At 46.2% G+C, this 24,468-nt stretch overlaps 1 protein-coding gene across 2 annotated transcripts; it reads left to right on the plus strand.

The window, feature by feature from the left end:
- The first annotated feature begins 333 nt into the window (after positions 1-333).
- On the plus strand, positions 334-23,199 carry PAQR7 (progestin and adipoQ receptor family member 7). 2 transcript variants are annotated; one of them, XM_034413514.3, is made up of 2 exons: positions 334-522; positions 18,332-23,199. In XM_034413514.3, exon 2 carries the CDS (start codon positions 18,350-18,352, stop codon positions 19,409-19,411), a length of 1,062 nt encoding a protein of 353 aa, XP_034269405.1. In that variant the 5' UTR covers positions 334-522; positions 18,332-18,349; the 3' UTR covers positions 19,412-23,199. The 2 variants fall into 2 exon arrangements, with proteins under 2 accessions (XP_034269405.1, XP_034269404.1); XM_034413513.3 differs by lacking the exon at positions 334-522 and adding an exon at positions 2,248-2,514.
- Positions 23,200-24,468: the final 1,269 nt, after the last annotated feature.

Raw genomic sequence — 24,468 nt, forward strand, 5'->3', positions numbered from 1 at the left:
CACTACAAACATGACTTTCCTTCTCCCTTTTGCACCCCAAGAGAAATTCCAGGTGGACAGACGAAAAGCCCGATCCCCAATTCCTCCTTCAGGATTTGGACCCAAAGGAAGTTCCTGGCCAGCGTTAGTGGCGCTCTCCTTGCCAGGAGGCATAAAACAAGCAGCGCGCCCTGGAAACGCGGATTGCGGGCGGATGGCGCTGCCTTCTCGCTTTCTCTTCCCTCCGGCTTCCTCACCGGGCGGGTGGCGGAGGGGAACCGTCGGCCTGCAACCTCCAGGGGGCGCAGCGCCGGGCCGGCCGGAGTCCGCGACGGCTCTGCTTCTGTTTGGTTCGTGCCCGCGCAGCTGCGTGGGAAAAAGGAAAAAACAGGCGAGGCGGGTCTCCCAGGGAGAGGCGGCTCTCTTGCCGCAGAGAGGCGGCCTTGCCCTGCGAGACCGGGGCCCTTCTCCCGTTGCTGCTTTTGTGCTTTTCGCAGCCTTTCGGGTTTCCGACCAGCATCCTCGGGAAGAAGCCAGGAGGAGGTCAGTCAAAAGAAAAGGAGCGGGGGGGGGGAACAAAACAAAACGGGGAGGGGGCGCATCTGGAGGAGGGGAAAACTGGGACGCTGCAAACCTCCCGGGCTTGGCGGAGAAGGAGGCGAGCGACTTGCTCATCTTTAGACGATGCCCGGGCGCCTAACGCGCGTTTGCAGTCGGGCTTGGCGCCGCGTCCTCGTGCAAACTAAACTCTGAATGATTCCAGCCGGGCGGGTCCAGAGCCGAGCCGCTTGGAGTTTAGCTTGCGGGGTGAACCGAGGCGAGGACGGGTGTGTCGTTTTGGGGGGGGGTTCTGCTTTCCACTCCGAGGCGAGACCAACTTCTGCTTACCAATTCCGCCTGGGGAGAAGTCAAGGGGCAGCTTCTCTCGAAGGAGGGATGTACAAACAAACAAAAGCAACGAGTGCCGTTTCCCCTTCCTTTGCAGCTCCCCGTCCAGGGGGGCTTCGGCAGGGCTTACTAGGGAATCACCCTGAATTAGGAAAGCAGCATTGTCTGCTTGCCACTTTTGGGGCGTCGGAACTTTCGCCCGTCTGTTGCAAGCTTGTCAAAACTCCTGCCCTCCGGGCGGTGCTGGGCTATAAAGTCTGTTACCCTCAGCGCCAGCCTTGCCATGGTCAATAAATGCGGGTGGCACAGCTACAGTTCAGCATTCCTGGGGGGCAGCTAAGCGTCCTGCTGATACCTTAACCTTTGTTCCAAGAGAGGAGTTTTGGCTCAGACCAGGACAAGTTTATTCTGGGTGGGTGCTGCTGTTTCTTTGCTCCGAGCCCGTTGGGTGTGAGGGGGTTTGAACTCTTGAAAACAGCTTGTGGAGAAGGTTGCTCTGCCTGGCTTTCTGGGACTTAAACCATCAGCCTGCTTCACACCTTGTCTAAGCCAGGTTGTCTCCAACTTTGGCAACTTTAAGCCTGGTGGACTTCAACTCCCAGAAATCCCCAGCCAGCAAAGCTGGCTGGGGATTTCTGGGAGTTGAAGTCCACCAGGCTTAAAGTTGCCAAAGTTGGAGACAACCTGGTCTAAGCTATTATGCCGTTTAGCCTTAGCCTGTTTGTGTACAATTTTTTTTTAAAATTTGATTTATATGCCACCCTTCTCCAGAGACTCAGGGCGGCTTACAATGCGTTAAGCAATAGCCTTCATACTTTTGTATATTTTTACAAAGTCAGCTTATTGCCCCCACAAACTGGGTCCTCAATTTACCTACCTTAAAAATTGCAGACAGCTGGAGTTAAATTACAATGCATTAGTCTGCTGAGCTATCCAGGCTCCATGACTTTTGAAGTCTCTCTGGGAGCAGCCTGGGCTTCTCAACTATGAAAAGAGTGGGGAGAAAAGGATCCCTTTCTTGGCCTTCCTCACTTGGTAACTTTTGGATGTGGGGAAAAGTGTGGGTTGACAACTCTTCCACCCTTTGTTGGCTGGACATTCTGGCAGCTGTAATACTGGGAAGGCTTGGAGAAAGCTGATTTAAGCTGGAGACACCAAAGAAAAGAAAAACAAACTACGATTAGGAAAAATGTCAGTGGCTTGTTAAGGCCGCTTGAAAATCCCCAAAGCATGTATATTAAAACCAGAAGGGGAGGGGCAGGGCCTTTTTAAGTTTGTGCACAAATATCTTGAATTGCTTCTAAGGAAATATCCAAACACACACAGACACACCCCTCCTTTCCACCACGTTGAGTTATGTAACTGGGTGTGGTACTCTTCAGAGCTAGCCTGCCTGTTTTGAAAAAGGTGCTACTGTGTTAGTGGTGATATATTTTTTTTAATTAATCGAGTGGCACTTAAATCTGCCTGCTGCCATATAAACTTGGGTGGCTCTTGAAACTATGAAAGAAGAACAAGGAAGCTGCAGCTGATGCTTCTCCTTCACCACCTGCGTATGATACTACTACCAATAAATAATAATAATAATATACCTTGAACACCTTCAAAGAACAGCACTCGCCTATCCCAGGAGAGCTTCCTCCAAAGGTGGGTAAAAATGCCAAATCGAATCTAGACATCTGACTGATTGGGTGACCAGCCATAATAATAATAATACTCTTTTTTTCCCCCTCTAATAGTAATAGAAATGGCACAGGGAGGATTATTATTCAAAAAGCAGAAAGCTGTTCCATTGTCAGTGACATGGTATAGCACGAGACTGGGCAAAACTGCTGACTTGGGTTCTGGATGTGCTTGCTTTTTAGTTAGTTAAAGGGATCGCCCCATTTTTTTGCTCCAGTGGGTTCAGTTTTATAAAACAAGACTTTTCTGCTCCACGGTTTCTGGGATTTAAATCTATCTTCTACCTAAACCCACCTCCTCAGATGGGCTAGGACTGCGGCTTTCTAACTTGCCAGTGGAGCTTTAGAGAGGGGTTGATGGGGCCGACAGGAAGATATTAAATTGGCCCAGAGAAAAACAACATTTGAGGGTGGAAGCAGGGGTGAAATCCAGCAGGTTCTAACAGGTTCTGGAGAACCGGTAGCGGAAATTTTGAGTAGTTCAGAGAACCGGCAAATACCACCTCTGGCTGGCCCCAGAGTGGGGAGGGAATGGAGATGTTGCAATATTCTTCACGCAGGAGGGGAGGGAATGGAGATTTTGCAATATCCTTCCTCTGCCATGCCCACCAAGCCATGCCCACAGAACCGGTAGGGAAAAATTTTGGATTTCACCCCTGGGTGGAAGCAATGGGAGTCAAAATTCAGCTTATCTGGGAAAGGCTCTTGTTGGTTGGGAAAGGACGTCATACAAGAAACCAAAAGAAAAATATGCTTTAATATTATTCATTTTATTATTTATTTTTGATCCCTTATTAGTTTTACAAATGACTCAAAACAGCAAACATACCTAATCTTCTTTCCTCCCTCCCATTTTCCACAACAACAACTCTGTGAGGTGGGTTGGGCTGAGAGGGACTCACCCAAAGTCCCCCAACCAGATTTTATGGCTAAGGCGGGTGTAGAATCCAGTTATTATACTGCATTGTTGAGAAGAGGCTAGAGAATCCCAAAGAATTTCAGAAAGGAAACTCAAGATTGGTCTCCCAACGAATTGATTATTAGTGATACAGAATAATCACCTGTGGGTAGAATATAACATAACATCGTAGAAAATACGGTGTAGATCAGGGGTCTCCAACCTTGGCAACTTTAAAACTTGTGGACTTCAACTCCCAGAGTTGAAGTCCACAAGTCTTAAAGTTGCCAAGGTTGGAGACCCTTGATGTAGATTTTAAAAAAATCTTATCCACTGCACTTTTCAAAGCACTAAACTAACACTTTCTTCTTAATATTCTACTTCTCCATGAGTAGGACAGAATATAGTGTGTTTTCTTCTTTATATACTGGTTCTTCATGTGTAGGACAGAATGTAGCATGCTCAAACCAAGTTCAAGGATGAAGAAAAGGATTATATTTAAATGTATTTTCCCACCTTCGGACAAAGTTTGTACAGATTGTACCACTGATTCTCAACTCCTTGCATCTTTGCCTTCCACCTATCACTGCGATCAAAGAACCTGGATTTTGGCAGAGAAACTGGTTCTTCAGTGGGATTAGCCTGCCCCACCTGTGCAGGTAGAAGGGGCATGCTGCAGTGCAGACCAGGTCAGCCAAGGAATCTCAGCCGATGGGGTTCAGAAATGCCTTTGCTGCCATAGCTCCTGCTCTCTGCAGTAGATCTGACCCATCCCATCCTTTTGGCTTTCCGAAAGGCCTTAAAGTTATGGCTATACCAACTGGTCTGTGGCCCCAGTGGGGATGTGGCACGTTGGAGGTGGCTGATGGAGTAGAAAACACCCCACCTTCTCCCTGTGTGCACTTTGCTCCCCCCCTCTCCCTCCTGCTTAGTTTTATTTTAACCAACTTTTAAAATTTAAGATCTTTAGTTATTGTTTTAATGTTTCATGCTGCATTCTATTCAATGTCTGCAAGCTGCCTAGAGTCACCTTTGCTGGGATACAAGATTAGGTAGGTAGGTAGGTAGGTAGGTAGATAGATAGATAGATAGATAGATAGATAGATAGATAGATAGATAGATAGATAGATAGATAGATAGATACATGTTCATTTTCCTCCCGATATACATTCATGTTTAATAATAATAATAATAATAATAATTTTATTTCTATACCGCCCTCAGGGCGGTGTACAGCCAGTTTAAAAACACAAGACACAACAATAATTAAAAATTAAAATAATTAAATAAATTTGGCTGATTTAAAACTCTAAAAATTAAAATACCCCAATTTAAAATTATTATATTGACAGCCCTGCCTGGTGGAACAACAAGGTCTTCAATGCGCAGCGAAACACCCGGAGGTCGGAGATCTTGCGTATTTCCGGGGGCAGTTCATTCCACAGGGCAGGGGCTCCCACAGAGAAGGCCCTCCCCCTGGGTGTTGCCAGCCGACATAACTTGGCTGATGGTACCCTGAGGAGACCCTCTCTGTGGGAACGGACTGGTCGGTGGGAGGCTATTGGTGGCAGAAGTCGGTCTCGAAGGTATGTTTAAGTATCCCGTTATTATGTTATCCGTTACAGCAACTTTCGAGAGTTGATTTGAGTTTCAATTCTTTACCTTGTGGCTCGCCTGAACTGTTTCTGAGTCTTTCAGTGAGATGCATGCTGTTAATTAACAACCACTGGTCTACGTAACAAGGTTGGCTTTTCCCAGATGAGCTTTAACAGAACTTTCGGTGGCCTTGGTCTTTGAATATTCTGTCTGGAGCATGTAAGATTTGACCCCAAAACAGCTGCCCTCATAAGGCTGCAGGTCTGAGCCAATCTGGCTTTGATTATTTTACCCCATTACTTCAATTCAGACCGACAGTAATAGTCTTTGAAGATCTTTGCTGGTTCTTTTCTTGTTTTGTAGTGTTTCATGTTTCTTGGGAAGTGCCCGAGAGGTCTTTGAGAGTCGGGCTGTGTTCAAATTAAAATAAATAAATAAATGTGATTAGGATCATGGGAACGAATTAAGGCTTGTGCAAACATGTGGCTATATTGTTGATCTTTTAGCTCCCTGCAGCCTTGTTTAGAATGGGACATTATGAATCAACTCCTTTCCCCCCCACCCCAAACTTCTTCTGGCTAGTTTCTTTCATTATAGCTGTTTTGTTAGGAGGTTGCTGATTGAACAAATACAGGCAGGCAAGCAGGCAAATCTGTGGTGATCTGGCTTTTCATGTCTAAAAGATATTGCTGTCCCTGTTTTATACCGAGAGGCTGTCACCTTTAGAGCCCTTCGTGGTTTGGGCTTGGATTACCTGAAGATCAATCTTCTTGTCATTTCTACCTGCCCAGTTTGGTCAGGCAGGTTGGGCCAGTTGCAGGTCCCCATCAGCCAAGGAATGTTGGCTGGCAGGAACTAGGAGAGGCGCCTTCTGTGCCATAGTTCTGTCCTCGGGGAGCCTTCTCCCTTCAGATATCAGCATGACCCCAAGCCTGTTCACCTTTCACAACATCATGGAGCCTCTTCTTTGTGTGCCCAGGCCTGGGGCCCCGTTTCTTGGCTGTATGACCATCCATAGTAACAGTTTTACTTGGTGCAGAGCAGGGGTGGGCTGCTGAGGGTTCGCAGGGGTTCCTCTAGCTAAGATTCTGTGCAGTTCGGAGAACCCCCAAATCTCACTCCTGACTAGCCCCGCCTGCCTCACCCCTCCCAGGATTCCCCACGGGGCCCATTTTGGGTGCAGGTAAGTGCAGGGAGTTCATGGAGGCTCGGAGAGGGCGAGAAATGGGCCTTCTGGAAGTTCGGGAGGTCCAGAAAGCCTCCAGAGCCTGGGGAGGCCATTTTCACCTTTCCGGAAGTTCAAGGAAAGCCTCTGGAGCCTGGGGAGGCTGTTTTCGCCCTCCTGGAGGCTCGAGGAAAGCCTCCGGAGCCTGGGGAGGGCAAAAAGCAGCCCCCACCCCCCGGCCTCCCAGGAGGCTGACGAGGCCACACCCACCCAGCAACCAGGCAGAGAACCCCTTGCTAAAGTTTTTGAAGCCCACCCCTGGCGCAGAGTATGTTTGTTTCCTACTGTTTTATTTGCTTTTATGTTTTACGATGTATGCCACCTGAAGTCACTTGCTGAGATGCTGGCTATAGATCAAGAAAGATCCCAAGTAGGAAGGAACAAATAGCAGATGATGGGAGAGGCCAGGCCCCATATATCAGCATTGATGGCCCAGGCACCTTCTGGATGTGTGAGGCTCTCCGAGTCAACCCTTGGTTGTGTTCCCAGGACACGCCTGGCCCCTAGATTTTCAGCTTTTGTGCGGAAAATGGGGTCATAAAGTAGTGAAAGGTGCTTGGTTTGCTTGGCTCACAGAGCTACAAGAAGCTTGAACGTTTGTTGCATTGCTAATAGTGCCCTCCGGTTGTTATCTTAAGCAGGTCCGGTCAGACAAAAAGTCAAAGCAGGAGGTAACGCTAATAAAGTCTTAGCACGAACGGCAATTGTATCTGCCGAGTCCTTCTCAACCAGGTTAAAGTCTGACCTGCATGGGCGTAACTGATGCTGATCGGCTTTGACCAGTTTTTTCCAGTGTACCAAGAAAGAAGGAAGGAAGGTGAATTTTGGAAGAATCCGAGGGAGGAATTATGCAAAATACAGTACATGCCGTGTCTTTTTCTGAGTGTGTGAAGCAAAGAACGGGCATGCTTTCTTCATTAAAAAAAAAGGGGGGGGAGGATTTCACCACCCCCACCTCACTGCTCTGTAGGGCAAAACCAGAGAATTGACCAGACCTGGTTAACTGGTTTTTATAACAACCAGAAGGCACCATTAACTGTGCAGAAAATATACAACTGCACATTCACTGATTCTCAGTGCATAGGTTTTCTTGCTTGAGGGGGGGGACCCAAAATGGATTTGTTGGGACCTGTTTAAACCCACCCAGAAAACTGAGTTCCCGACTCTCAAATAATCTCATTGCAACACCAGATCCAGCCAGTGGGTCCCCAGGAAACCAGATTTTTTAAAAAAATGAAATAAAAGGACACTCACACACCCTGAGCCGCTCGATAGCGAGATGGGTTGTATATAAACAAAACAAAATAAAGCACACACACCCTTCGTCCACAAAAGATCCCGATCCCGGCTATGGATTTTAATCTGGCTTTACCAAACACCCAGTGAATTTCCTTTTGGCTGCGCTTGCTGGATTCAGAGTAGACTTTGGGGGTGTGTTTTTTTTTTTCCCCTTTAAAGTGTTGCAAGACCGTCTCTGTTATTTCATGAAGCGATCTCAGTCAGATGAAGCATTGGCCTGAGCACTGAATTAGCCATCTCTGGCAGGAGATGAAAAGCTGCCTTTGAAACTGTAAGGCAGGGGCGACATTTCCAAGGAGACTAAGGCTGAGTGTGGTATTGTTCAAAGAGAAATCAAAGCCAGGGATTTTTTTTTATTATTTTTATTTTTAAAAAACGCTCTAATTATTTCATCTGCAAAATATTTTTATTTTTTGTCAAAAATTACGACTTCCTTCGGAGATCTTTCCTGCAGCTAATTTTACATTCGAAACACTTAAGATATCCTGTCCCATCTGTTGGCTATTAAATCATCACAAAGTTTGTTGGTGTGGGTTGTTGGACAGATAGTAGAAACCCAAAGTATATTTCACGATTTTTCCACAACATCCACTCGGGTGTCAAGGTGCAGATATCCTATTTCTGATGATGGAGGTTCTGTTTTTCAGCTGCCATATGAATAAACACCTCCAAACTGAAACAGTAAACCTTGCTACCTTTTGTGTAGTAGGGACCATGCAAAATACTTCCTTGGACCTTTTCATGAGTGATTCCTGATACGCTCATATAAACCTTTATCCCACATTCTGTTGCTGTGTAGGATTCTATACAGAAGGCAATCAGGTTTGAGCACCATCACTTTGAGATAAAATCTGAATGCATGTTGTGGCCCGTCAGTGGCCTGTGCAGCTAGTAGCTGATTCTGACAGCGAGGAGGGTGGTGTGGTGCTGTGCCAGCAGCCTGTGCAGCTGGCACTTGAGTTGGACAGTGAGGAGGCTGGAGAAGATGTGGTGCCAGAGGTGGGGATTCAGCCAGGACCTTCAGAATCTCCAGAAGCTCCCATAAGTGAAGAGGAAGAAGAGGAGGAGCCTCTTCTCGATGCACAAGCACACAGAGCTGCCAGAAGGCAGGAGTGGCTCCTCAGGAGGAGGTCTCCTCGAGAGTAAGGCTTGGGGCTAATTGGCTAATTAGCCTATTTAAGGAAGGACGATGACTGAGGCAATTTGCAGGGAACAACTTTGTTCACTCTCCTTCGCTTCCAGATCTTAGTTCTCTTATCAGTTTCCTGCAAATTGCTTCTGGGCTTTCTGCCAACCATAGTAAGATTATAATTATTTATTCTTCGGATTCTTATATTTGAATCCAAATATTTTTTATTTGAAAAAGACTGATTTAATTTAGCAAACTAAGGTTTGTACAGACTTTGTGTGTGCTGCGTTTTTTGGGGTCCGTAGCTGGGGCAGAACAGTGCAATTTCTATTTACCTAACTCTTATTGAGTGGTGTTGGAGAACAGAAAAGGAAAAAAAAAGTTTTAAAATTAATGAAATGCATGCAGAGATTTTTGTTAGCCGTTGACCATTTGTTCTCGTCCTACTTTCTAAGTACCACTCAACTGTACTGAATTCGAAAAGGAGGCTAGAGAAGAGGGGTAGGAGATGACCAAGCTGTGCCCAAGGGAGGGGTCAAACACATCATCAGTCTCGAGTCCCTTTGAACTACCTGGATCCCTTTGATTTCCCTGGCACTTTACAAGAGAGATTCATACACCTGAGCCCATCCAGATGGATTTTGTGGTTGGGTTTTCCTTCATTTTAGAAAACGAGGGGTTTTTATAGGTCTCTGGTTGCCATTTTTCGAAACATCTTGAAAAATTGTTCAGTGATGATCGGATGTTCGGTGATGCCAGAGAGATAGACTCAAGATCACATGAAGTGTTAATACCACGTTATAATCACTTGGTAAAACCACACTTGGAATATTGCATCCAGTTTTGGTCACCATGATGTAAAAAAAAAATGTTGGGACTCTGGAAAGAGGGCAGAGAACAGCAGCAAAAAAGATTAGGGGGCTGAAGCTAAAACATATGAAGACCAGTTGCAGGAATTGGGTACGTCCAGCTTAATGAAAATAAAGACTATGGGTGATATAATAGCAGTATTCTAATATCTAAGAGGGAGAAAGAAAGAAAGCCTATTCTCCAAAGGAGCTGAAGAAGAACAAAAAAGCAATGGATGGAAGCTAATTAAGGAAAGTACCAACCTAGAACTAAGGAGAAATTTCCTGACAGAGCCTTGATAGTACAGTGGTTTAGTGCACCCTGTTATTAACACAGCTGCCTGCAATTTCTGCTGGCTCGAATCTCTCCAAGGCTCAAGGTCGACTCAGCCTTCCATCCTTTCTAAGGTAGGTGAAATGAGGACCCAGTTTGTGGGGGCAATAAGCTGACTTTGTATAAAATATACAAAAGAATGAAGGCTATTGCTTAACGCATTGTAAGCCGTCCTGAGTCTCCGGAGAAGGGCGGCATATAAATCAAATTAAAAAAAAAAACAATAAGTGGAACAATTTGCCTCCAGAAGTTCTGGGTGCTCCAACACGGGAGTTTTTAAAGAAGTGATTGGACTACCATTGGTCTGAAATGGTATAGGGCAGGGGTCTGCAACCTTAAACACTCAAAGAGCCATTTGGACCCATTTCCCACAGAAAAGAAAACACCGGGAGCCATAAAACCTCGGTGGGCATGGCCAACTTGACGTCACTCATTTTTCATCAGTCACATGACACCTCCCCCAGCCACGCCTACCCAGCCGATCATTAGTGCAGAGAACCGGTTGCTAAAAAACAACAGGAACCACAAAGCCCCTTTGACATATCTCTCTCTCTCTCCCTCCCTCCCCCCTCCTCCCTCTCTCTCTCTGTATCTCTCTATGTCTCTTTCTCTCTCTCCCCCCCCCTCTATCTCACTGTCTCTGCCCTGGCCGCTTCTCCATCCCCCGCTGTCACCCTTACCTTCTCAGGCCAGGTGAGGAGTGACTGGGAGGGGAGGGTGAGGGGTGGGGCCAACCAGTGGTGGGATCATCCAACAGGGAGCCACAGCAGAGGGCCCAAAGAGCCGCATGTAGCTCCAGAGCCGCAGGTTGCAGACACCCGGTATAGGGTTTCCTGTTTGTGCAGGGAGTTGGATTAGAAGACCTTTCAGCTCTGTTATTCTGTTCATGGACCCTCTTGCCCTGGCCTGTGTTAACCCTAGAGGCTGCATTCACACAGCATGTTAAACTTGGTTAGTTTTAATCATGGCTTCTTTTTAATTGGTTTGCAGTGTTCCATGAATCCATCCTGTTTGGTTGGAAATGCCATGCTGTGCATAAAGCTGAAAAACAGTTCCTTAAGTACAGGTAGTCCTCGCCTTACAACCATTTGTTTAGTAACCATTGGAAGTTACAAAGGCATTGAAAAAAGCAACTTATGACCATTTTTAAACACTTTCCACCAGTGGTGAAATCCAAATTTTTTTACCGGTTCTGTGGGCGTGGCTTGGTGGGCGTGGCAGGGGAAGGATACTGCAAAATCTCCATTCCCACCCCATTCCAGGGGAAGGATATTGCAAACTCTCCATTACCATCCCACTCGGGGGCCAGCCAGAGGTGGTATTTGCCGGTTCTCCGAACTACTCACGATTTCCACTACCAGTTCTCCAGAACCTGTCAGAACCTGCTGGATTTCACCCCCGCTTTCCACCATTGCAGCATCCCATAATTACACAATCAAAATTTGAATGCTTGGCAACTGGCATGTATTTAGGTCGGTTGCAGGTCACATGATCCCTTTGTTGCGACCTTCTGACAAGCAAAGTCCACGGGGAAGCCTGATTCACTTAACAACGGTGTTATTAAAACAGTTGTTATGATTCACTTAACAACTATGGCAAGACCAAATGGGGCAAAATTCATTTAACACCTGTCTTGCTTAGCCACAGAAAGTTTGGGCTCAGTTGTGGTCGAGGACTACGTGTAGCCAGGTTGAGTGTGCTACATGAAGACGGTCAGCGTATCCTTCTTTTCCTGTGTTTCACCAAGCCTGGGACTAATCTTTAGGTCTTGGAATCCAGAAACGGATATCTTGCTTCCAAAGCTCTGTGTTGTGATTCTGCTGTTTGGGGTTTTGCTAATGTGCGTTAGGTGGAGAGATTCCAACCCCCCCTCCCCCCTCCATGGGCTTTCACCCTCCTTATCATACTTATCCAGCACTTAGAACCTCCCTCTCAACACACATTGTTCGTAGCCTGATAATGTTAGGGGAAAAGCCCACATTAGCTACAAGACGCCACATCAAATATGCAAGTTAGTAGAGGCCTTACTGGATATCAGACAGCCTTGGCCCAGTCGAGAGTGCATTTAGAAATAGAAATAGAAATAGAATAATAGAATAGAATTTTTTATTGGCCAAGTGTGATTGGACACACAAGGAATTTGTCTTGGTGCATACGCTCTCAGTGTACATAAAAGAAAAGATACGTTCATCAAGAATCATAAGGTACAACACTTAATGATAGTCATAGGGTACAAATAAGCAATCAGGAAACAATATCAATATAAATCGTAAGGATACCAGCAACAAAATTACAGTCATACAGTCATAAGTGGGAGGAGATGGGTGGTGGGAACAGTGAGAAGATGAATAGTAGTGCAGTAGTAGTGCAATAGTTCTATTTAAAAATAGAAATAGAATAAAAGACTTGGAAGGGACCTTGGAGGTCTTCTAGTCCAACCCCCTGCTTAGGCAGGAAATCCTACACCACTTCAGACAAATGGTTATCCAACCTCTTCTTAAAAACTTCCAGTGTTGGAGCATTCACAACTTCTGCAGGCAAGTTGTTCCACTGATTAATTGTTCTCACTGTCAGGAATTTTCTCCTGAGTTCTAAGTTGCTTCTCTCCTTGATTAGTTTCCATCCATTGCTTCTTGTCCTGCCCTCAGGTGCTTTGGAGAATAGCTTGACTCCCTCTTCTTTGGGGCAGCCCCTGAGATATTAGAACACTGCTATCATGTCTCCCCTAGTCCTTCTTTTCATTAAACTAGACATACCCATTTGTGGCCACGTGCTTGCCATTATGCTGCAATTCACACATATGTTCTTAAAAATATATTTTTTTTAAAAAAACCCAAATCCCAGCTTTCCTAATCCTTTTGACCAACTCAGTTGTTTCCCTAGCCCACTTTATCTTGTTCCTAGCTCATTTTCCTGATTTGTACAGTGTTGCTCTTATTAAGTTTACTTAGGGAAGAAAAGCAGATACAGTCAAAGGCATCTGCAAGAAAGGAATGAAAAAGGATATAGATGCTGCCCCTCTGTCCTTCTACTAGTAGACCAGAGCAGAAAATCAAGCCCGCTCCCCAGGAGGGCCAAAACTACTTTTATTGAGATTGGCCATAATAACAGAATTTTGCAAGTCCGATTATGCTGAAGCTTTTTACTTCAGTGAATTAGGGAATGCTCTGCCTGAGCTTCTTTAAAATGTTATTTCCTTGTGGACTTAAAATATGCTTCAAACCTTTGTGCCACGAAACTGTTCCTGCATATATCTCCATCTTCTAGCCCTCTTTACACCTTGCAATCTAAGCTCTGCCCCTGTGCACAACGGGCATTAAAAAGCGACAAGGTCACAATTGGCATTTTGACTTTCGTTGCTTGCCTCTTACAAGATACGCTTGCATAGAACCCAAACAGAAAGCGAATACATCCTACACACCTAATAAAACAAATAACAAGCCGTGTCCCACGGAAATAAATCAAGATATCCTTTGAAAATCCTAGGGCCTTTTATGGCAGTTACTCTGCACCAAATATGGCAAAGTCGCCTAGATATTTCTGCACACCAAAAGAAAGAATTCCTCTCTTTCTGGCCACCCAAAGTGGTTAGTGAGCAAGAGTATTATTAATGAAGGCAGCACCATAATTTCGATCATCCTCTCCACAACTAATGGAAGGTTGAAGGTTACATGAGGATGCTTTCTTATGGGAGACGAAGACTACGTTCTTAAAACAGATGAGCATTGTTATTATTGTTATTCATTTATTTACAGAAGTAAAACAGATAAAATCAAGAGCCACGGTGGTGCAGTGGTTAGAATGCAGCAGCACTGCAGCAGAGGTGGAATTCAGCAGGTTCTGACCAGTTCTGGAGAACCGGTAGCGGGAATTTTGAGTAGTTCGAAGAACCGGTAGTAAAAATGCTGACTGGCCCCGCCCCCATCTATTCTCTGACTCCTGAGCTGATCGGGAGGAAATGGGGATTTTGCAGTAAACTTCCCCTGGAGTGGGGTGGGAATGGAGATTTTACAGTATCCTTCCCCTGCCACACCCATCAAGCCACGCCCAACCAAGCAATGCCACGCCCCCCAAGCCACGCCCACAGAACCGGTAATAAAAAAAATTGAAACCCACCACTGCACTGCAGGCTACTTCTGCTACCTGCTGGCTGCCTGCAATTTAGCAAATCAAATCTCACCAGGCTCAAGGTTGACTCAGCCTTCCATCCTTCTGAGGTGGGTAAAATGAGGACCCAGATTGCTGGGAGAATAGGCTGTAAACTGCTTAGAGAGGGCTGTAAAAGCACTGTGAGGCGGTATATAAGTTTAAGTGCTATTGCTATCTGTAAGAAAGGAATGAAAAAAGATGGAGATGATGACATTGGATTATTCCTACCCACCTCCCAATTGTGTGGAAGCCGCCATTAGAGTTGTGAAGAACTTTACTCCTGTATCTTTGCTCTAAAGTGGTCCTCTTGAGGCCCTGAGTGAGGTCAAGCATAATTGCGTGAACACAGCTTGTGCTTTTTACCCTTCCTTACAAGATCTTCATGTGGTCAATCCAGGCAGCCTTTTCTCCCCCACAAGTGTTTCCAGATGTGTCTGACTGCTAAATCCATCACCTGTACTTAGCGTTGGTGGGAGTTGGGAGTCCAACACATCTGGAGGACATCTGATTGGGGAGAAGCGATGCAGAGAAGGCGATTGTTATTCGCCTGATGCCATCAAAGACACCCATCTGATTCTTGGGAGTAAAATTTCAAGTCGGATTTTGGCCTCTGACACAGGGGTGAAATTGAGCAGGTTCTGACAGGTTCTGGAGAACCGGTAGCGGAAATTTTGAGCAGTTCGGAGAACCAGTAGCGGAAATTTTGAGCAGATTGGAGAACCGGTAGCGAAAATTTTGAGTAGTTTGGAGAACCGGCAAATACCACCTCTGGCTAGCCCCAGAGTGAGGTGGGAATAGGGATTTTGCAATATCCTTCCCCCAGGAGTGGGGTGAGAATGGGGATTTTGCAGTATCCTTCTCCTGCCACGCCCACCAAGCCACGCCCACAGAACTGGTAGTAAAAAAAAATGGATTTCACCACTGCTCTGACAGATAGTGAGAGGTAATCCTGACCCAGCTCCTTTCCCATCCAGAAAGTGCAGCCTGACTGAAGAAGACATTTGAGGAAGTAACCAATCTGCTACTTGTGTTGTGCAAGAGGACAAAGCTGCCAGAATAAATATGACGCCTGTCAATCATTTATAAACTGAGGGATTTAAAAAAAAAATCTTCTGGAGGTTTAGACAGGCTTCTTTTTTTTTTTCTTTCTTTTTTCAAAATTTGATTTATATGGCCGCCCTTCTCCGGAGACTCGGGGTGGCTTACAGTGCGTTAAGCAATAGCCTTCATACTTTTGTATATTTATACAAAGTCAGCTTATTGCCCCCACAAACTGGGTCCTCAATTTACCTACCTTAGAAAGGATGGAAGGCTGAGTCAACCTTGAGCCTGGCGAGATTTGAACTTGCAGTAATTGCAGGCAGCTGGTGTTAAATTACAGTGCCTTGTCTGCAGAGCTATCCAGGCTCCTATCCTTCTTGTACAGCAATTAAAGAGAAGATTCGTGGAACGAATTCTTCTACCCAGCCATGCTGCTCCTGAGTGGCACGCCGGGCGCCTCGCATTCTCTGCCTGTCAAACGGCCCACAGCCACACGCTCGTGATGCTGAAAAGCTTATTCGGTCTCACTGCTGCCTGGTGAAAGACTCCATCACGTGCATTGTCGCTGATGCCTCCCTTAGACCGCTAGCCCTGCACATTTGTCTTCTGGCGAGGAGAGAAAAACAAGCCTAGAGGAGGGGGAAAAAAAACAAAACAAAAACAAAAAACCAGCTGTTAGGTGGTGCAGATGTGCTGCAGCAGGCAATTTTTTTTTAAGAAGGATGAGCTCTTCCTTCTCTCTCTCTCTTTCCTGTGGACACACAAACGCAGCCCCTGAGCTGAGCCCCTGTCATTTCTCCCGTAATTTTCTCCATCTCCATAAAGTTAGGAGCCCTTTTGTTTTTTTTCAGAGCTGAATGATCTTTCATTCGTGTAGGTTTTTTAGGCAAGCCAACCTATTTATCTCCATTCCTCTGAATTGCTGTACAGCAGGGGTTTCAAGGGAGGCGGTGGCTCAGTGGTTAAGACACTGAGCTTGTCGATCGAAAGGTAGGCAGTTCAGTGGTTCGAATCCCTAGTGCTGCGTAACGGGGTGAGCTCCCATTACTTGTCCCAGCTTCTGCCAACCTAGCATTTCGAAAGCACATAAAAAAATGCAAGTAGAAAAATAGGGACCACCTTTGGGGGGAAGATAACAGCGTTCTGTGTGCCTTTGGTGTTGAGTCATGCCGGCCACATGACCACGGAGACGTCTTCGAACAGCGCTGGCTCTTCGGCTTTGAAATGGAGATGAGCACCGCCCCCTAGAGTCGGGAACGACTAGCACAAACCTTTACCTTTACGAATTTCAAACAGGGGTTTCATTGAGGGCCGCATCAGGGTTGTGTTTGATCTCGGGAGGGCTGCATGGGGGGAGGGGGCTTGGCAAGGGGGCATGGCCAGATTGATGTCACTTGTGTTGGGGGCACTTGTGGTGGCCAGAGGACTCTACCTGCAAAAATGGGCTTTCGAGTTCTCCTGCAATCCTCTGCCAGGGAAAACAGAGCTCGGGAGGGCTACAGGAGGCCCTCCCACACTCCGTTTTCCCTGGCAGAGGCATCGTGGACCGGTCCTTTTCTGTTTCCAGGGCAGCCCCTGGGGCCATATCTAAGCACCCCATGAGCTGGATCCCTACCTCTGGGCCTTGAGTTTGACATCCCTGCTGAACAGTATCCTAAGCAGAATTTTATCATGTGTGATCCAGGAAGGTTGTAAGTAATTTTGTACAGGTATTCCTCAACCTAACAACAGTCCACTTAGTGACCGTTCAAAGTTAGAATGGCGCTAAAAAAAGGGGGGGGGCTTATGAACGTTTTTCACAGTTTTGACCATTGTAAGCATCCCCATGATCATATGATCAAAATCCAGATGCTTGATAACCTGGTCCATACTTACGAATGTTGCTGTATCCCAAGGTCACGTGAGTAGCTTTAGCAACTTTTTGACAAGCAAAGTCAATGGGAAAGCCAGATTCACTTAACAACTGGGTTACTAACTTACCAACCACGGTGATTCACTTAACAACTGGGGGAAGAAAGGTTGGAAAATGGGGCAAAATGTCACTTAACAAATGTCCCACTCAACAATAGAAATGTTGGGCTCAATTGTGCTTCGTAAGTCGAGGACTACCTGTATTGGGTGCATGCACATCCACCCACCTGATTTACTCATCCCTTACTTACGTATCTGGGTTAGATCAGTGGTCCCCAACCTTTTGGGCACCAGGAACCGGTTCCATGGAGAGAGGTTTTTCCATGGATCGGAGGGTTTGTGTGGCATGAGGCATGGGTTTGTGTGCTGCTGGCATCCTGTGGCTGGGGCTTCACTTGTTTGCGTGGCCTGGTTTCTGGCATGCCACAGACCAGTCCTGGTCCACAAACTGAGGGTGGGGGACCCCTGGATTAGGTTGATCTGGAGTTATGCAATTTGACAATTTAGAAACTTTAGAATTAGAATTAATTCTTCTTGGACTATCTAGAAAACTACCATGTTTCCCCGAAAATAAGACCCTGTCTTATATTTTTTTGAACCCCGAAATAAGCGCTTGGCCTTATTTTTGGGGAGGTCTTATTATTTTGGGGCGCGTAGAGCAAGATGGGGCTCCTCTTGCCGTCTTACCTGATTTCCAGCTCTGTGTTTAAATATTTTTGGGGTGAGGCTTATTTTAGCGCATTCGCTCAAAAGCCCGATTGGGCTTATTATCAGGGGACGTCTTATTTTCGGGAAAACAAGGTAGTTAGAAAACTGAGACAGGGCTGCCTGGATGGGAGTGTTTTTGTCAAATCTGAATCAAGGTAAGAACGGTTTGCGATCAATTAGGTTATATGGACTGCCTGGCCTGCAGCTCCGCTAAGCCTCCAATTTCTGACTTTTCAAGCCTTGCTTTCAAATGCTCCAGGTTGTTTGGGGTAAAACCGAAAGTCCGTAACACCATTTAGCATTTGTTCCATTTTACCACCTCGAACTTTGTTCTTCCTTGCACTCCTGTTTTGCTTGTATCCAAACAGCGTAGTAGTGGGTGTGTTTACTTAAAAAGCAAGTCCTGCTGCATTCAGCAGCAAAGCTTCATTTCCAGATGAAGAGGCACCAGGTGGCCGCAGTCTTAAGTTCCTGTCGAATTGTGCTTGTGTGTTGGGGGTGGGGGGGTGTCGGTGTATACATCTGCTTCCTCCCGATGGCCTGCTGGCCCGCCACTTCTGTTGTCCTAGAATGCTGATCGAGATCAATCCCGCTGGCTTTGCTGGGTTCTCCCACTGAATGTCTTTTTTTTTCCCCACTTCAAGGTCTCTCACTTTCCTGTCATGGCAACGATTGTATCCGAAAAACTCAGCCACCTCTTCATCAACCTCCAGCACTTGTGCAAAATCCCTCAACTTCTGTCCAAGTCCTTGCCTGCTCAGGCATCCTGCACAGTGGCAGCCTCGGAGGTGCCCCAGCTTTTCCGGAAGCCTTACATTCACGCCGGCTACCGACCCCTCCACCGGAGCTGGGCCTTCTACTTCCTGTCCCTCTTCCAGCAGCACAACGAAGCGCTCAACGTCTGGACACATCTGCTGGCGGCTTTCATGCTGCTGGGGCGGTTCTGGCAACTCTCCCAGATAGTGGATTTTGTGGGCGACCCACACGCACAGCCCTTCTGCATCGTGGCTGTGTCCTCCATCATCTACTCAACCTTCAGCACCTTGGCTCATCTCTTGCAAGCCAAGTCTGAGTTCTGCCACTACACGTTCTTCTTCTTGGACTATGTAGGGGTAGCCACCTACCAGTACGGTAGCGCTTTGGTGCATTATTACTATGCCATTGAGCCAGAATGGCATGCCTGGATCTCCAGTTTCTACATTCTGGGCGCGGTGGGGTTGGCTTGGTTGTCCTGTGCTGGTTCCTGCTATGCCAAATACCGATGCCCACACCTCTCCCCTCTGCAGGGCAGGCTCTGCCAGGAAATGCCCTCCGCGGTAGCCTATGCTTTAGACATCAGCCCTGTGCTTCATCGTATCTACACCTCCACTATCTCTGGAAAAAGCGACTTGGCTGCTACCTACCATAAGTGCCACGTTTTGTGCTTCCTGGTTGCAGCCTTTTTTTTCGCCTACCCCTACCCCGAGAAGTGGTTTCCTGGGAAGTGTCACTTTGTTGGACAAGGCCACCAGCTCTTCCACATGTTCCTCATACTTTGTACCTTCATCCAGTTAGAGGCGGTGCTTGTCGATTACCGGACTAGGCGGGACATTTATGCTAAGCTGCATGGTGACCTCGCTCCCTTTTTTTCCATCATGTGCCTTGTGGTGATGGCTTGCTGTGGCCTCACCGCCCTCTACATGACGGTCAAAGTCAAACACAAAGTCTGGCCGAAGCGGGACTGAGTTAAGGGGATGCCGGCTGCTGGGGATTTACCGCCAGCTTCTTCTTGCTCTGGGAATGTCTGTCCTGCTGTCGTTTAGGAAACTGAATAAGATAGGTAGCTATTGCTGGGGTCTTCCCCTCCTCTTGCACTGGAGATCTTGCTTGCGGGTTGCTCTGTCCAGGCAACTGAGATGATAAGTGGGAAGTTGCATCACAAAGGAAGTGACCAAACTCTTTCGTGGAAAGGAATTCGCGTTTTGTTTCCTGGAGGGTGGTACTATAACTCTGCTGTCTCTGATTGAAGGGAGAACATGTTGCTGGTATACCTCTCAGAAGCTACTTCCATCCTTCTGAATCAGAACTGGCAGCCTTTGGGCTTTTAGGAATCCACTTGATTATTATAAGAGTTCCCAGATCCACAAAAGGGACCCTGGGCCAGAAGGATCGATTTAGGATCCCGAGGCCCGGAACTGGTTCTGAATATCAGAACTAGATGGAGCAACCCAACATTCACCCTAGGCTTCTCCAAACTTCCTCCATTTCAGCAGTGCTTGGGAAGTAATGGGTGGAGTGGTTTCTTTCACTGCTGCCAATTAAAACAAGTGTCAGCCTATCGGCCATGAACCGCACAGAGAAATACCTGACTATATTCTTTAGGCCTCTTCCTTTTTTATAAGTAGTGGAAGAGCTTCCGGAAGAGAGATTAGAGATGGCACTTAACCAGCACTTCCCCTGGAGGAGAGGACTTCCTAGCCTCCATATTTTGAATGAAAATAGCTCTTGCTCTGGGTTTCACTGGTTTGGGGAGTTTTGTTTTGTTTTGTTTTGTTTTGTTTTATTTTGTTTTGTTTTGTCCAGCACCTTTGCACTCCCAGCCCCACAATTCTGTGCCCTCCTTCGGGGCACTCGTCATGCAGCACTAGTGCCTTCACAGATTGCCTTCTGCAATATCCAGACGAAAGCATCCTTCCTTGTTTTGGGAAACAAACCATCTAGGACAGTGTTTCTCAACCTTGGAAGCTTGAAGATGGGTGGACTTCAACTCCCAGAATCCCCCAGCCAGCGCTGCTGGCTGAGGGATTCTGGGAGTTGAAGTCCACCCATCTTCAAGCTACCAAGGTTGAGAAACACTGATCTAGGACTTCTGCTTGTCTACCCTGAGCCAGGCCTTGCGGAAACCTGCCAGGTGGATGTGCCTTCAGAAGAGCATCTGTCTATCCAAAACTTCGTATGTGGGAATGATATTACTTGTGATGTTTTTCATGCAGCGGTAAGTTGGTTTGGAGAGGAGAACCTGGGCCAACGCTGCATCTCTTGTCGGTCGAAGTGAGATTTGAAAAAGGGGAAGAGATGGGTTTTGATGGCTAGCGTTTTCAGAAGGAAGTCCATGCAACTGTGATGGGTTGAGCTAACAGACCTTCAAACAGTGCTCTGGAGACCCCCTTCCCCCAATTATCTATGGGTTCCTTCTATCAAATTTAATTATCTGCTCATCTAACAGCCTGGAGATCTATTCAGGGGTGAAATGCTACCGGTTCGCGCTGATTCGGGTGAACCAGTAGTGATAAAAAAAAAGCTACCGGTTCATTCGAACTGGTATTTCGAACGATCAGCTGTGCCGCGCGGTTTATATTCGCTAGAAATCAGGGAACCCTGCTTTCTAGAGAAGCTAAATCACGTGGCATAGCTGTTTACCCCCCCCCCTCACTGTTCTACTACCTAGTGAAGTCTTCTTTTTCCATGCGAAGTGCATACGCGGGCAACAAACTGCTGGCAATTAGCATTGGATTTCACCATTGGATCTATTCCTCTAGTTTTTTTAACACAGATGAGGCTCCATTGTCAGCAATAATATGGCAATGCCAAGGGTTGAGACCGGCCCTTCTCCCATGGCAAACATTTATGATATTACCACGCCGCAGTCCCTGCATTTGAAGGTCTTTGAGATCCCGTCCAACTCTACAATTCCCAACCAGATTGCACTCTGTGAAAGCATCGTTTTATTGGGCCTTTCTCTTCTATATCTTCAACCCTCTTTTAAAACCCCGTCTATGTTTGTGGCTTTTGTTCCGGGATCCTATACCAAAGAACACCATCTATGTTCTTCCTCATCTTTTGAACTATTCCAAATCCCAATCCATGCTTACTGGCAAGTAAGCAAATAAGTTTTAACACGAGTGTCACTATCTTCGCATCTTAAGCGGAATGAGGTTGCATCTTCCATTTACCAAACACATGTCTTATTTTTAGCAGGAGGGTCGAAATTAAAATCCCTAAAGGGAGTCCGTTGAGAAATAACTTGGGGACTCTTCATAACGAGGTTGGTTCTGGATGGTCTGTTTATTTCAGCTGCAGTCCTACACATACTGATAGGGACTCAGCCGTGCTAAATTCCCTGGGGCCTACTACTTCTGTGTAAACAAGCATGGGAGCGCATGACCGGCTTCCCCTGAATGCAGTGGGATTTAGCTTTGCCCCAACTCACTTTCACCCTGTTTTTTTGCTTGGTCGAGATCCAAACACCGATTAGTTACATTAGCATTCCCCAAACTCGTGGGAATGATTTGACGCCGAAGTCCCAACACCTCTGGGGAATACTAGCCGAGCGACATATGCAGCTGAGACACGGTGCGGACAACTTTTGCAACATCAGGACTCATCCTGGGGTTTCTAAGCGGAGCAATTTGATGTGGTTCGACCTTTGCAAAAGGCTAGTATGGTTCGATATTTAGACCAGGGGTCTCCAACCTTGGCAACTTTAAGCCTGGAGGACTTCAATTCCCAGAATTCCTCAGCCAGCAAAACTGGCTGGGGAATTCTGGGAGTTGAAGTCCACCAGGCTTAAAGTTGCCAAGGTTGGAGACCCCTGATTTAAGCCACAGGTGGCCGTACCTTTATTTCCTGCCTGCCTTGTGTCCAAAATTGAGAGTGCAGATTTCCAGAATTGGGGGGGGGGTGTATCTCCCCCACCCCATAATCTATGACCAAAAGTAAACTTAAAATAAGATTTTAAAAAATCCCAATTTTACAAATCCTAAAGGGAAGAATCAAAATATCTAGGTCATACCTCTCCATCAAATACCCGATCCACCTATGAGATTCCACCCGCTCCTCTGTATTTTACCTTTATCTGTCTTCCAAAAAATGAGCCAGCTCTGTTGGAGATACATTAAGCCAGTTGAAGTTTTGCTTGGTGCATTCAACATCAATAAAAAGGGGCTTTATGCTGTCTTCTCTTCCCCCGAGTCCAAAGATCTGGTGACACCATCGTGAAAAAGCACGAGTTTCAATCTGTATGAATTCAGGTTTGGGGGGGGGAATGGAAGAGCGTATGGCAGGGAGGAGGGAAAAACCAGAAGCTTTTGCTGTCAATTTAGTTTGTCCCAGGCTATAAATCTCCTTTTGTCCAACCTCCCCTCCCTATCAGAATTACAAAGCTTCCTAGCTCAAACGCTTTGGACTGGAAATCAGGGGTCTCCAACCATGGCAACTTTAAGACTTGTGGACTTCAACTTCCAGAATTCTGGGAGTTGAAATCCACAAGTCTTAAAAGTTGACAAGGTTGGAGACCCCTGAACTGGATGATATTTATGGATATGTACATTTGGGCTGAAATCTTTCTACCGATTCTCCTGGATGCTGAAAGATGATTTTTCAATCACACTGCAGAATTTTTGTAGAAAGGAGTTTCTGGATACATGTGTCTGTTGATTTTTTTTTGTTTTCTTGTCTCTTGTACATTTTGTACATGTTAATGGGCTTTGATGCCACCACTTATTTCTATTAAAAAAAAACATTTTATAAGCCAGATATTCTAACCTTCTGCTTCATTTATCCCTTACAACACCACAACACCTTCATCAGTGGGGAGGGGAGGGGATCCTGGTCTGGAGCCAAATGTTGCAGTGAGGGAGGCTCCTATGCAAACTTGCAAGCCCATATCCCATACTGCTACAGACAGAATTTGAGGAATGGGGTTTTTTTTCAGTCTTTGCTGGATTATTTTAATAAGGGGGCAGCTGGGGGGTTAAACATTTTGGCTACATAAAAGGATTGGCTCTTCCTACAGGGGAGGGGAGGGGTGGGGAGGGATGCAGTTAAAAGAGACCAAAAGGATAGGAATGGAGTAGAGTGGAGTGGAGTGGAGGAAGAAGAAGGGAGGAGAAGGAGGAGAGGAGAGGGAAAGGAAAAGGGAAAATAGAGAGAGAGAGAGAAAGGAGGGAAGGAAAGGAGAAAGGGGAAGGAAATGAAAGATCTAAGCACTGGTATTTGTCATCTCTTAGAGAGGATGTGAACAGTGAACATCTGAAGAGTCCACTCAGGGCTTACTGGGGTTGGATTTCAACATCTTCCTCCTAACTATTTTGCTCCAACTTCAGCAGAATGTGAGCAGAGAAAAAAAGAGGGTGGTAATAGCAAAAGAAGGCATTGCAAGTCATGAACAAGAGCTGTCTATCTGAGCTGCTACGCCCTGCAGTTCCAACTACAACCGTTTTCAAGTTGTGGTCTTCGAACTCTCACTAGGCTAAAACCTGACTCACAATAAGCTACTTTGGGATAATGGGAGTTGTAGTGAAGCGACATCTGTTCTAGAGAACCAAGTTTCTCTGATTTAAAAAAAGAAAAGAAAATCTAATGTAAGAAAAATGCAGCACACAAGTTCTTTTGATATTTGCCAAAAGAAATTGGGACATGTTTGTTAACTCTACAGAATTCTGGGGATTGTGTATGAAGACAGGCAAAATCTAGGTAACATAACTGTTCAGGGGCAAAACTTTCTGTTCTGGAGATAAAGTTGCTTCATTGTCTGATTTCAAAAACGACACTGTGGCTGACAGATTCAGGAAATTATTGCTGCAATGTGACCACATTGCCGAGTGTCCTTTGTAGCTCACTCTAAATGTCGACACACACAACGTTGCATGACATGTGTGTTTACATAAACAAAAACACTGTCTAGTCTTCCTTAAGAGAAGCAGCTAGATTAAGATCTTAAAAGACGCTGGTTTCGCCCGTCTGGTCCTCCTCTATGTTCTTTCAGTTTTCCAGAATGCCAAATGTGGAAAGAGAGAGAAAA

Source organism: Pantherophis guttatus, chromosome 10, assembly GCF_059756535.1.
Source record: "Pantherophis guttatus breed Tessera chromosome 10, ASM5975653v1, whole genome shotgun sequence".
Lineage (NCBI taxonomy): Eukaryota > Metazoa > Chordata > Lepidosauria > Squamata > Colubridae > Pantherophis > Pantherophis guttatus.